This window comes from Pongo pygmaeus, chromosome 2 (assembly GCF_028885625.2).
Source record: "Pongo pygmaeus isolate AG05252 chromosome 2, NHGRI_mPonPyg2-v2.0_pri, whole genome shotgun sequence".
NCBI lineage: Eukaryota > Metazoa > Chordata > Mammalia > Primates > Hominidae > Pongo > Pongo pygmaeus.
The window spans coordinates 184,911,453-184,925,423 of record NC_085930.1 but is presented as its reverse complement, the minus strand read 5'-3'; the positions used below and the strand labels follow the sequence as shown (position 1 = coordinate 184,925,423).

Sequence of the window (13,971 nt, the reverse complement as noted above, 5' to 3'; positions counted from 1 at the left end):
TCCTCCTGTGATGACACATGCTTAGGTATAACTATTAAAGAAAGGGTTATTAATTTCCCTGGCCTATTCTGATAATATTTTCTTTCCCTTCTTGCTTTAATTGAAACCTGGTTCTCCCCAATGATATCACTTGCATTTTAGCTCTCGTAGGCAGCTGTGCTTTTTCACCCTGTGCTTTTGTACCACCAACCCTAGAAGAATAATATGAGGTGTTTCTAGATCACCACTCATTATTTGAAGATTTTTATCTCCTGACTCATCATCACTCACTCTTACATAATGTTTAATTCTTTACAATTTCAATATCCACATAGAGATACTCTCTTTTCCTTAGCCTCTTTTCTTCTAGCAACCATGTACCACACTCTCATGGTCATACACTGGGCTAGACACTGTCCTTACCAATGTCTGCACTCTTTCTATGATCTCATTTTCACGAATCCAAGTTGCTGACTACCACCTCCTGCCTTGTCAGCTCATGTGTTGTCAATTCTTCGATCTCACCATGACATAAAGTCATTGGTCCTACCTCCTTTTCACTAGCCTTCACTCCCTGCGTAACCTCACTTTATTCCAACCCCAGTTAAGATACTTTGGTCCATCATAGTGCATCCATTACATACATCCTTTATGTACATCCAGTTTTCTTTATCCTATGCAGTTCATTGTCCTTCTCTCAGAAAAGGTCTAGCCCTGGTTAAACTCAGCTCTGCCTGTTCTCTGCCTGTGATGGGGTTCAGGACACCCTATCCCAAAATATGGCACCTTGGCATTTGAGGAAGCAATAGAAGCAAGACAGTGTCTCTGACCTTCTCCTGGCCCTCTCCCCTGAAGCAGGCCATAAAAGAATTGTCTGGGCCAGACATGGTGGCTTATGCCTGTAATCCCAGCACTTTGGGAGGCCAAGGCGGGCAGATCACCTAAGGTCAGGAGTTCAAGAAGAGCCTGGCCAACATGGTGAAACCCCATCTCTTCTAAAAATACAAAAATTAGCCGGGCATGGTGGTGCATACCTGTAATCCCATTTACTTGGGAGGCTGAGGCAGGAGAATCACTTGAACCCGGGAGGCGGAGGTTGCAGTGAGCCGAGATCGCGTAGCACCACTGCACTCCAGCCTGGGCAACAAGAACGAAACTCCGTCTTAAAAAAAAAAAAAAAAAAAGAATTGTCTGACCTTCCTCTGAAGTAAGACATAAAACTTGTATTCCAGAGATACCCTCCCTACACCTGGAGAAAAGAAATATCCTTGTCCTCAAAGAGATAGAGAGGCTGAGAGTAATCTGAACAGAGATCTTACTGAATTCCCCCCAACTTATTACAATTAGATCATATCTTTTTGTCTTCTAATCATACTTCTGAACTCTTCATCAAACTTAGCATAAAAGTACACACATTTCCCTCTTTCTTTTGGTCTTCATTTCTGAAGGCTCCTGTGTCATGCAAAACTTACATTATATAGGGCCGGTCGCGGTGGCTCACGCCTGTAATCCCAGCACTTCGGGAGGCCGAGGTGGGTGGATCATGAGGTCAGGAGATCCAGACCATCCTGGCTAACACGGTGAAACCCAGTCTGTACTAAAAATACAAAAAATTGGCTGGGTGTTGTGGCGGGCGCCTGTAGTCCCAGGTACTCGGGAGGCTGAGGCAGGAGAATGGCGGGAACCCGGGAGGCGGAGCTTGCAGTGAGCCGAGATCGCGCCACCCACTGCACTCCAGCCTGGGCGACAGAGCGAGACTGCTTCTCAAAAAACAAACAAAACAAACAAACAAAAAAACTTACATTATATAAATTCGTATGCCTTTCTCTTGTGTGAAAGGAAAATAAATCTCGGGACCTTCAAATCATTAAGCCGAAGGGGAAAGTCAAGCTGAGAACTGTGTCAGGCAAACCTGCCTCCCATTCTATTTCTATATAGTATAGCTACAAAGATTGAAAAAAAGCTACATACCTCCCTGACGAGGAAATTCCTTGTGGACAAGGACAGACAGAACTTAGTCATCCCTCTGCTCACATGAGACAAATGCATATCTAATGGCTTCCCTTGTCATACTTTTTCACTAAACCAGATAAGGCATAAGTGACTATTCCTGTAAATTGTGTATTGAGTGAAAGGCTAATCAGAAACTAAAAAGATTGCAACTTTTTGTCTCTTATCTACTTATGACCTGGAAGTCCCCCCCCTCCTTTGAGTGGTCCCACCTTTCTGTAACAAACCAATGTACATATATCACATATACTAATTGATGTCTGAGTCTGTGTCATGGGTGCGTCATTAACGTTGGCAAAATGAACTTTCTAAGTTGACTGAGACCTATCTTAGATATTTTGAGTTCACACTTGTTAATGTGTCTTTGGTGATAGGCGTCTCAACCATCAACCTAGTGATAAGTGAGGAAAGAGCTCTTTTCTCCCCTATATTTGCATCCCCCTCTGAAGGCTGGAAAAAATCCAAAATTATTATGCTGAATTATCTCATTTATAGCATGTATCTCTTCTGGGCTCTTAATGCTGCCCCCCAAAAAAACCTTACATTGTCATGGTTTTTTACTTTCTTACCCTCCTAAAAAAAAAACAGCTATTTTATGCTTTTCTAATCTAGAGAAACTTGCCAAGGAATCCCAACACCAAATTTACCCATCTGCTGTGTGTTCTGCCTCTCTTCACATTTTCATGGATGGACTACCGTGTTCCTGCTTTGGTATAAATGCAATGTCCCTCCAAAATTCATATGTTTAAATCTAACCCCTAAAGTGATGGTATTAGGAGGTAGGATCTTTTAGAATTGATTAGTTCATGAGGCCAGAGCCCTAAAAAATTAAATTAGTGCCCTTTTAAAAGAAACACAAGACAGCTCCCTCAACCCTTCTACCACGTGAAGTTAATAGAAAAAAGATGGCCGTCTTTGAACCGGGAAGTGAATCCTCACCAAACAGCGAAACTGGTGGTGCCTTGATCTTGGATATCTCAGCCTCCAGAATTGTAAGAAATAAATTACTGTTGTTGATAAGCCATCCAGTCTATGGTATTTTGTTATAACTACCTGAATGGACTATGACAGTTCCTAACTAATGTGAAGTCCTCAATCCTTGTGCTTCCCCTACTTAAGAAAATCAGTCCAGCAATTCTCCCTTTACTCTCTTGTGTGAGCAAATTTTACCTCTCCACTAGATCACTGTCATCAAAATAAAAACATGCTACACTTCCTTGACTCCATACTTTTTTACCACCTATACCACTGTTACAGGAAAGGGGTCCCGATCCAGACCCCCAAGAGAGGGTTCCTGGATCTTATACAAGAAGAAATTAAGGGCGAGTCCACAGTGCAAATCAAAAGCAAGTTTATTAAGAAAGTAAAGTGGTGAAAGAACAGCCACTCCATAGACAGAGCAGGACATTTCCTAAAGTAAGAGGAGGAACATGTCCGCCCTAAGTACAGTGCTTGTTTATATACAGGATAAAAAAGATCATGGGGAGATGTGCTCTGCTACAAAGGTTTGTGATAAAGGATTAATTTTTCTAATTACTATATTTTGCAAGAATCAATATATTTGTCTTTAAAGCAAAATTAGGAATGCCTTTGTTCTCAAGATATTGTGATATTAGAACACTCCCAAGTCTGGGTCTGTTGAGTAAACATTATCAATTGGTTCCTTTAACCATAAACATCGAGAGACTAGGAATGCCTAATTTTCTGGGAATATGGCCTAGCAAGTCCCAGCCTCATTTTCCTAGCCCTCATTCAAGGTGGAGTCACTCTGGTTCAAATGACTCTGACACCACCACATATCCCCAATTTATCACCTCCCATTTTCTTTCAGATGCCTTCTAATTCGGCTTTTGCTTATACTAATCTATTAAAATGATTTTGTTAAGATCACCAATGAGTTCCACATTGCTAAATCCACTAGTCAATTCTCTGTTCTCCTTTTCTTTACCCATTACCAGCATTTGACACAGTTGATTACTTCCTCTTCTTTGAAATATGTTATCCACTTGGCCTCTGGTTATAAGATTCGCTTGTTTTTCTATTATTTTTTGGCCACTCCTCCTTGGTCTCCTTCTATAATTGTACCTTTATCCCAGTTTCTAAAGGTAGGAGTGCCTGAGAAGTCTTAGACCTTTTCTGTCCTCTACATGTAATCCCCTAGTAATTTCATCTAGGATGAATCTGAAATTTATATTCTCAGGTCAGATCTCTCCTCCATACTCTGGATACAACTGCTGTGTTCTGCTATGACATTTATTTTGGGAATGCAAATTTGCATCAAAGTAATTAATATTATGGCATTTAGTGATTGATGTTAGTTTGAGCATAATGCTATTTTCAGATTTGCTTTTATTTATGTTGATTTTGTTGCACTATGGGAATGTATGTATGTATGTTTCTTAGGAGCAGGGATTTTAATTTTGGTTTATTTATCTAGCTGCTGCTTGTTTTTGTTTTGTTTGTTTGTTTTGATAATGGAACTGTGCCAAGCATACCAGAGAGGCTCAACAAATATTTGTTAAATGAATGAAAAAGTGGATTCAGGAGATGTGAAGTCCATGGGGATTACATGAAAAATTTTTGTATACATTTAACTTTCTGTGGAGAGAGAAAGGTAATAATTTTCTTCAGATGTTGAAAGGGTCCTTAATCATCCACACAAACCAGATTAATCATATAATTCTTGCAATGACCCAATAGGTCATTTTTTGAACATCAGTATTAGCCTATGTTACTTAAAATGTTTATATAGTGGTTATAATGTGGAAATATTGTGCCAATTTGTAGATTTGTTATGTCAGACAATTGAAATGTGCCAATGTGCTAACAAGGTTTGAAGGAGGTAAATCTCACACATTGGCCTGACAACCGAATCATCACAAATATGAACCACAAAAGGATCATATATATGAATTTTGAAGAATAAACCCCATTGTTTAAAAAATGGATTTTAGCATGTAAAATGACAGTATTGCTAATACTTTTGGTCTCAGAAAAGCAACCTATCATTTATAATTCTATTATATAATGTTAGCATTTTGCAGTATACTCTTTGGGGCTTCTTTTCATGCATGATAGTTGTTGCTTTTAGATTAACAAGTATTGTGAGGCTGTTAACCTCCTTTTGTTCTCTGAAAGTTTAAAGTTTTATGTGGAATACCAACAGAATTTTCTGAAGTATCAAATATGAAAACTAAAGAAACAGCAAAACAGCTTACAGAATAAATAAAATTAGTGTTTAAAAAATAATTGCAAAAATGATATTTATTATTCACAAAACTATTTAGACCTTTATTTATACCTTCTTTGTTCTTATTTTGCAAAATGCCATATGTTTGGTCACCCAGAGTGACTGCTACAGTAGACACACTGACAACAGTAAGACGAAAGCCTAATGTAGGTAGGAAAGAAGGAAACTATATAGAGACTAACTTAAATATATAAAAAGGAAAGCAATATGAGGCTATTTGTATGGTAACAAATAGCTGTAAGTGGCTCAAACTGTTCACAAGGTCATGGTTTTACAGCCACTATAATAAAATCATAAGAAGTATTGAGGGGGAAAAATGGAGTAATCTCTAATCCAGGCAGTAAGAAACAATCCAGGTAAAGAAAAGAAAAGGGGGCCAGGTGAGGTGGCTCATGCCTGTAATTCCAGCACTTCAGGAGGCCGAGGCAGGCAGACTGCCTGAGCTCAGGAATTCGCGACCAGCCTGGACAACACGGTGAAACCCCATCTCTACTGAAATACAAATATCAGCCAGGCTTGGTGGCGTGTGCCTGTAGTTCCAGCTAGTTGGGAGGCTGAGGCAGGAGAATTACTTGAACCCGGGAGGCGGAGGTTGCAGTGAGCTGAGATCTCACCACTGCACTCCAGCCTGGGCAATAGACAGTGAGATTCCTTCTCAAAAAAAAGAAAAAAAAATTAAATTTTCAGCTATTGGAAATATTTGGCTTTTTAGAATGATCCATTTTCAAAAGATTACTGTTTCAGCTCTACAGTTAAAATATTGACTTTTTTATTGAGAAGTAGTTGTCCATATATGACTCATTAAAGATCTGTTAGGAAGATGTGTGACTCAAAGAGGAGGAAGGTGAAATCTTTAATCACAATACTGCCCTTTGTATTTGGTTAATGAAGACAAATTAGGAGCCTAATTGAAAGATTTGTATGTAGATGAAGGGGAAATGAAGGTAATTATTAGGGTGGGGTCAGAATTCTGCTGAGAGAGATATATTCAAACATGAAGGAATCGAAATAGAGACTCAGAAATAATTGCCTGGTTTCTTCTTTATCATCTTTGATCCAAAGTCTGAGCCAATATCTCAGTCAAATGGAATGGGGCCCATACCACACAGAAATCAACCCCAAAAGAGAAACTTCTGGGCCAGTCTTGTTTAAACTGATTGGCTATTAGAATGTTAAAAAAAAAAAAAGCCCAAAAAAAACCTGGATCATTGAACTATATTATTCTACATGAAACCTGTAAATAATAACAGAAACTTAGAATTATAAATCTCTTTGATAAAATAGATGGGCCATCCTTTAACATCTGATATTCTCCTTTATGCTTACACATACGTGCATCTCATTTTTGTTGAATGAAAACTAAAATTCTTCCAGGCCCTTTTCAGGATCACCATCTCCAGGAAGCACTGCATTGCCATAGCTAGTAAGATCATTGATGACTTCATCCATTCCTTGTTGAAAATTAGTTGAACAATTTTTCATTGGTAAAATTACTATAATTCAAAGGAAAATTACCTTTAAGGTTGTTTTGAACTTCTAAAGCTATATCAAGTGCATTAAAGGGCAGAACAGGTTCGTTGGCAATTTGCAAAATCACTTCTCCTGAGAGCTGAAAGAAAAAAGGAAAAAGAAAATACTAGCATTCAGTAATTAGGAGTTTTCATTTGTTTGTTTTTCATTATTTCAGATATTTTTATACATCTAGAGCAGCAAAAACACACAGGAATAATATAGTTTTATAAAATCTCTTTTCCTTTTAAATCTTTATTTAATTTTATCTTTCTATAAAGAAAAAGACCTCAGTATCTTTTTCACGTCTCAGAATAGTATAAAGAAATATATCACTCCTTTTGTGAGCTGAAATATTAAGAAACGGCTCCCTAATTGAAAGAGTTGTAATATTTAGACTTTAAATAATTCCTTACAGTTCATAATATCACATGACCAAACAAACAGTAGAGAGGAACACCTGAAAATCAATGCCTGGTTATTGGACTAAGGAAAACTTCAGACAAAATTAATGATCGATTTATTTTATTTGATAACCTACAGGCCACATTTGGCAGTTTACTTTGAAAGTAAACAGGCTTCCAAGTTAACTTGTCTTGTGATTTACGGTAACATCCTGTCACTGAGTAAAGAATTTTTTCTGAGTTCCCCAAATTACATACTGACGAATACATAACTAATGACATTGGAAAGGATGCTGATTTGTCTTTGAATCGTGAAGTTTGGCTGATTTGTTTCAGAATCAGGAAGTTTTGCCAATTGTCTTGCATGTAGACATCTTAACCTGTATGTTCATATCTGTAGCCAGTGATTATAACCTCTGTATTATACCCTCCAGTAAAAAGAACAACTCTGATATGAGGAGTCTTCCTCCCTTCTTCTAAGCTTCCTTGGGAAAGCCTCCCAACCTGTAACAGACTCTTTGTTGGTGTGTCTTCACGGGTAGATCTTCACATTTGGGTTCCAATAAACCTCCTTCAAAATCTTAGATATGATTTTCCTTCTTGCTTTTATTCTATTCCTAATTGCTTTTTAATTTTTATAATTTTCTAGAATCAAAACTAATAGTATTAATACATCTGTGAGATCAATGCTTAAAATAAATAAATACCAATTTTAAAAGGCATCCCCAAAGCTCATATCTGCAATCTTCGTACATACATAATTCCCCCATGACCCCACCCCAAAACTGTCTGAATATTAACACATGCACTACAGCTGAACTAGCATCTGCTTAATAGGCTGAACAAGTCATATGCATTCATACACGTCTCAAAGGACCTTAGGGCTGGCAGCAAATGCCATTGTTATCTCTCTCTCTCATAAGTGATATTTAGTATTTACCTGGGCTTACGAATGTCCCTACATATCTCATAACCCTGAAGGCAGCACACAGGGAACTGTGACTGTGTTGATATTATTAATGCAGTATGAAATGTGGTTAGTGAATGAAAAACATTGTCTTGTGAAACTACACAGGGGAAATTAGCACACTAACTTGAGACAGAATGCATAATTTACTAGAAAATTATGATGTTATATATTCAAATATATATATTCAACAAGGTGCAAATTCCATTTAATATTTGATACAGTTTGGCTCTGTGTCCCCACCCAAATTTCATCTTGTAGCTCCCATAATGCCCATGTGTTATGGGAGGGACCTGGTAATAGATGACTGAATCATGGGGGCATGTCTTTCCCATGCTGTTCTCATGATAGTAAATGTGTCTCACAAGATCTGATGGTGTTAAAAATGGGAATTTCCCTGCTCTCTTTTTTCCTGCCACCATCCATGAAAGATGTGACTTGCTCCTCCTTGTATTCTGCAGTGATGGTGAGGCTTCCCCAGCCACGTGAAACTGTGAGTTTTCCATTAAACCTCTTTCCTTTGTAAATTGCCCAGTCTTGGATATGTCTTTATCAGCAGCATGAAAACAGACTAATACAATAAATTGGTACCAGGAGTGGGGCACTGCTGAAAAGATACCTGAAAATGTGGAAGGAACTTTGTAACTGGGAAATAGGCAGACATTGGAAGAGTTTAGAGGGCTCAGAAAAAGACAGGGAAATGTGGGAAAGTTTGCAACTCCATAGAGATTTGTTGAATGACTTTGACCAAAATGCTGACAATTATAGAGAAAATGAAATACAGGGTGAGGTGGTCTCAGATAAAGATAAGGAACTTGTTGGGAACTGGAGCAAAGGTGACTCTTGTTATGTTTCAGCAAAGAGATTGGTGGCATTTTGCCCATCCTAGAGATTTGTGGAGCTTTGAACTTGAGAGAGATGATTTAGGGTATCTGGTAGAAGAAATTTCTAAGTAGCAGAGCATTCAAGAGATGACTTGGGTGCTAATAAAGGCATTCAGTTTTAAAAGGGAAACAGAACATAAAAGTTTGGAAAATTTGCAGCCTGACAATGTGATAGAAAAGAAAATCTCATTCTCTACGGAGAAATTCAAGCCAGCTGGAGAAATTTGCCTAAGTAAAAAGGAGCCAAATGTTAAATCATCAAGACAATGGGGAAAATGTCTCTAGGGCATGTCAGAGACCTTTGTGGCAGCCCCTCCCATCACAAGCCTGGAGGTTTTGGAGGAAAAAATGGTTTCATGGGCCAGGCCCAGGGTCCCTCTGCTGTGTGCAGTCTTGGGACTTGGTGCCCTGATTCCCAGCTGCTCCAGCCTTGACTAAAAGGGGCCAAGGAACAACTCAGGCTGTTGCTTCAGAGGGTGGAAGCCCCAAATCTTGGTAGCTTCCACATGGTATTGGTCCTGTGGGTACACAGAAGCCAAGAATTGTGGTTTGGAACCTCTGCCTAGATTTCTTTTTTTTTTTTCTTTTTTTGAAACGGAGTCTCTCTCTGTTGCCCAGGCTGGAGTGCAGTGGCGCAATCTTGGCTCACTGCAAGCTCCGCCTCCCGAGTTCATGCCATTCTCCTGCCTCACCCTCCCAAGTAGCTGGGACTACAAGCACCCGCCACCACGCCCAGCTAACGTTTTTTTGTATTTTTAGTAGAGACGGGGTTTCACCATGTTAGTCAGGATGGTCTTGATCTCCTGACCTCGTGATCCTTCCGCCTTGGCCTCCCAAAGTGCTGGGATTACAGGTGTGAGCCACCGCACCCAGCCCACCTCTGCCTAGATTTCATAAGGTGTATGGAAATGCCTGGATGCCCAAGCAAAAATTTGTTGCAGGGGCGAGGCCATCATGGAGAACCTCTGCAAAAAAGAAATGTGGGGTCAGAGCCCCCACAAAGAGTCCCTACTGGGGCACCACCTAGTGGAGCTGTGAGAAGAGGGCCACCGTCCTCAGACCCCAGAATGGTAGATCCACCGGCAGCTTGAACTGTATACCTGAAAAAGCCACAGATGCTCAACACCAGCCAGTAAAAGCAGCCAGGAGGGGGGCTATACCCTGCAAAGCCACATGGGCAGAGCTGCCCAAGGCCATGGGAACCCACCTCTTGCATCAGCATAACCTGGATGTGAGACATGGAGTCAAAGGAGATCATTTTAGAGCTTTAAGATTTGACTGCCCTGCTGGATTTTGGACTTGCATGGAGCCTGTAGCCCCTGTATTTTGGTCAATTTCTCCTATTTGTAATGGCTGTATTTACCCAGTGCCTGAGCCCTCATTGTATCTAAGAAGTAACTAACTTGCTTTTGATTTTACAGGCTCATAGGTGGAAGGGACTTGCCTTGTCTCAGATGAGACTTTGGACTGTGAACTTTTAAGTTAATGCTGAAATGAGTTGAGACTTTGTGGAACTGTTGGGAAGGCACGTTTGGTTTTGAAATGTAAAGATATGAGATTTGGGAGGGGCCAGGGGTGCAATGATATGGTTTGGCTCTGTGTCCCCACCCAAATCTCGTCTTGTAGCTCCCATAATTCCACATGTTGTGGGAAGGACCCAGCAGGAGATGACTGAATCATGGGAGTGGATCTTTCCCATGCTATTCTTGTGATAGTGAATGGGACTCATGAGATCTGATGGTTTTAAAAACAGGAGTTTCCCTATACAAGCTCTCTCTTTTCCTGCCGCCATCCACATAAGATGTAACTTGCTCCACCTTGCCTTCCAACATGATTATGAGGCTTCCCCAGCCACATGGAACTGTGAGTTCTCCATTAAACCGCTTTCCTTTGTAAATTGCCCGGTCATCGGTATGTCTTTATCAGCAGTGTGAAAACGAACTAATACAATATTAAAAGTTATATTTCCCAATTGTTTGCACAATTCAAGTCATAAAAAATATAATTCAATTTGATCTTCTATATGCTTGGGAAAATGTGTTTATTAGAAATAAAGAGAAGAAAGAACCCCTTTTTTATTTTTATTTTAAGTTCTGGGGTACATGTGCAGGATGTGCAGGTTTGTTACATAGGTAAATGTGGATGATGGTGGTTTGTTGCACTTATCAACCCATCACCTAGGTATTAAGCCCCGCGTGCATTAGCTATTTTTTCCTAATGCTCTCCCTCCCACCACCCTACCCCCCAACAGACCCCAGAGTGTGTTGTTCCCCTCCCATGTACATGTGTTCTCATTGAAGAACCACTTTTGATAACCTTTTATTCCTTTCAGGTACTTTTCTCCCAAATGTACCAACCAGTTCCTAACGTATCTTTGCAGAGTCTTATCCCCAATGTTGGGGTGCTGAAAAAGTATCCCACAAAATGAGACTCTGACATACTGAGCTAAAGAAAGAGCCTCAAGGTCTCTCTGCCCTTGCTTGTCCTGCACCCTCCCAACACTTCTGTGTTTCTCAAAGCAGAAGATGAGGATGTTCTCGGAAGTTCTCTTATCCATCTAAAAACTATGAACCTCCAAAGAGGAACACAATTACCTTTAATCCTCTCTTGGAAATCTCATTGTTTGTCAATGAGGGATGCAACCACACCTAGATGGACTTTTTCAAACAGATAGTGTCGCCTCTAAGGATGATTCAAATACTAAAGAGAATCATTTACAAATTAATTTTGTCTCCCAGGTCCATTTATTATCCCTAATAATAATTTACTATTCATGAGAAGAATGGTCTAAATTCCCCATCTCTCTCTGCTTTACAAAAAGTACATAAATATGTTTCTATAGTCCATTGAGTTATTGGGTAATCCTATGCATCCCCCCATCATGCACATGAAATAAATAACTATGTATTTTTCTCCTATTAGCCTGCCTGTTGTCAGTTCATTTTCAGCAAACCTTCAGAGAGTGGAGGGGAAGCTTTCCCTTTGCCCCTACACCAGCATAGTGATCACAAAAATCCTGGGAAACTGCCTACTCTGATTATGCTGTACCTCAGGAAATGAATTGTGTGCAATAGATTGACATAAATTATCCTTCAATTTCACCTCACTTCATCCAAATCATACAAGAAACACCAAAATATAAAAATAAATTATTTATAAAAAGGATTTTTAAAAGAAATTAAGAAGGATTATGATTGATTTTTTTTCCAGTTTGCACTGCATAACAGAGACTCCAGAAAAGACATGTTTTGTTTACACTTAGAATCTGGATACCACACATTACAAAAGATTAAAATAAAAGAAAAAGGAAGAGGGAGAAAGGCGACTTCTCTGAGTGCTGCTGGATAAAGCTGTTTTGTTTGTTTTTTAAGAGTGACTTGGCATCTTGAACACTGGAATATAAGCCAACTACCTTCTGGCAACAAAGATTGAAACTTCAGGAACACCTGGCCCACAGCGGAATGCTTAGACTAAATCAGCTTTCTTTGCAGCTTCGTAAGCAAGAGGAAGATTTGTATACTCCTTGTCATGCAGCACAAAGAGATGAGCCACACTGCATATTCTTACCCACTCTGAAACTCAGTCTTCCTCAGGCATGCCAGAACAACTTTCCTTTACATTCATATGAGGCCTCATTCTTTTCAAAGTGCTTTATACCTGTATGTCTCATTTCATTATCCTGACAACCCTAAGAGACAGGTAGATGGGGAATTAATATCCTATGTTAAAAACACTGAGAATCAGCTTCACTGAGAACAGCTAACAGTAATGGCAAAGCTAAAATATCAATAACCAAATTTTCTGGAGCACCTACTAGGTATCAGGGCTGTATGGAAGTTTTCAAACACCATTCTCTCTAATTCTCACAACAGCTCAGCAAGGCAAGTATCATGTTCATATAAAAAAAAGAAACTGAGGTTCTCAGAGATTAGTTAACTTGCTCAAGTCATCTACCCAAGTGTAATTGATTTGAAGGCCTGTGCTACTTTTTTTGCTATAATACGAGGTTTAAGTCAGAATCTAGAAAAAATTATCTCAGTTGGTTATTTGTGGAAAACTAAAGCCAGACTCTAAATTCTTTACTTCTTGCCAACTATTCTTTCCACTATACTACTGTGTTTCCTGGTGAAGAAAAAAATACAAAAACCTATGTTTCTTGTAATACTACTGGCCAATACCTGTAATATCTTATTTCCAATCCTGAACATCTATGATATTTGCATACCTGTGGCACATAGCATAAGTAAATAACTATTCACCATCTGTAAAATTACAATGCAATGACTTTACAAGCACACATGTACCACAAGACCCTGGTGTCTTTCCTTTTCCACTATTCTCTGACCATACTAGCCCTGAGCAGAAGATGAAGGAAGAATAAATTAGAAATAAAAAAAACTGTAAAGAACTAAAAATATTTTAAAAATATAAAAGGATCATTGTGTTGAAAACTGAGTTAATAATCACCACATTGCAAAGGCTTTCCCCTCTTACTAAATACTATTGATGTTCCTAGAGTTAGTGGTCTCACTAGTGTTAGGCAAGATCAGATTGTCAAAAGATAAAAACTATACATAGAAACCTATTCTAGAATTTTAAGAATAAAAATATCACCCTATGACGCAACAAGGCAACAGATTATTTACAGAGTTAAGGAAAAAGTGTACACACACACACACACAACTAAAATTACTTCAGGCCAAAGAAAGATAAACTTTTATATGGGATGACTGTAATTCTTTGACTTCATCACAAATCTTTCTCTTACGTACCAGACCAAAATAGAAAGAAACAAATTTTTTACTAAACTGTCAATATCTAAAGAGTAGGGTACATCTTCTTTCCTTAATTATTGTAGCTCATTACCCAGTATGGTGACTGTATTTGCAATAAATGCTTTTAACGAATTTGTCATATATTGAGTGGACAATGCAGTAAAACATATATAGGTTCACTAAAATAATACCA

The 13,971-nt window shown here is 39.0% G+C and overlaps 1 protein-coding gene and 1 non-coding gene across 13 annotated transcripts in view; both read right to left on the bottom strand.

Annotated features, from left to right (window-relative positions):
• Nucleotides 1-13,971, bottom strand: part of NAALADL2 (N-acetylated alpha-linked acidic dipeptidase like 2) — a 1,372,789-nt gene that overhangs the window by 54,694 nt on the left and 1,304,124 nt on the right. For all 12 annotated transcript variants that reach the window (XM_054481096.2, XM_054481101.2, XM_063662434.1 and 9 more), the window contains one exon: nt 6,755-6,848. In XM_054481096.2, the coding sequence (XP_054337071.1) occupies nt 6,755-6,848 (94 nt within the window). The remainder of the gene's footprint in view (nt 1-6,754; nt 6,849-13,971) is intronic.
• LOC129034460 (small nucleolar RNA U13) lies at nt 4,785-4,890 on the bottom strand. Its single transcript, XR_008501934.1, has one exon. It is a non-coding gene; the product is annotated as a small nucleolar RNA U13 (small nucleolar RNA).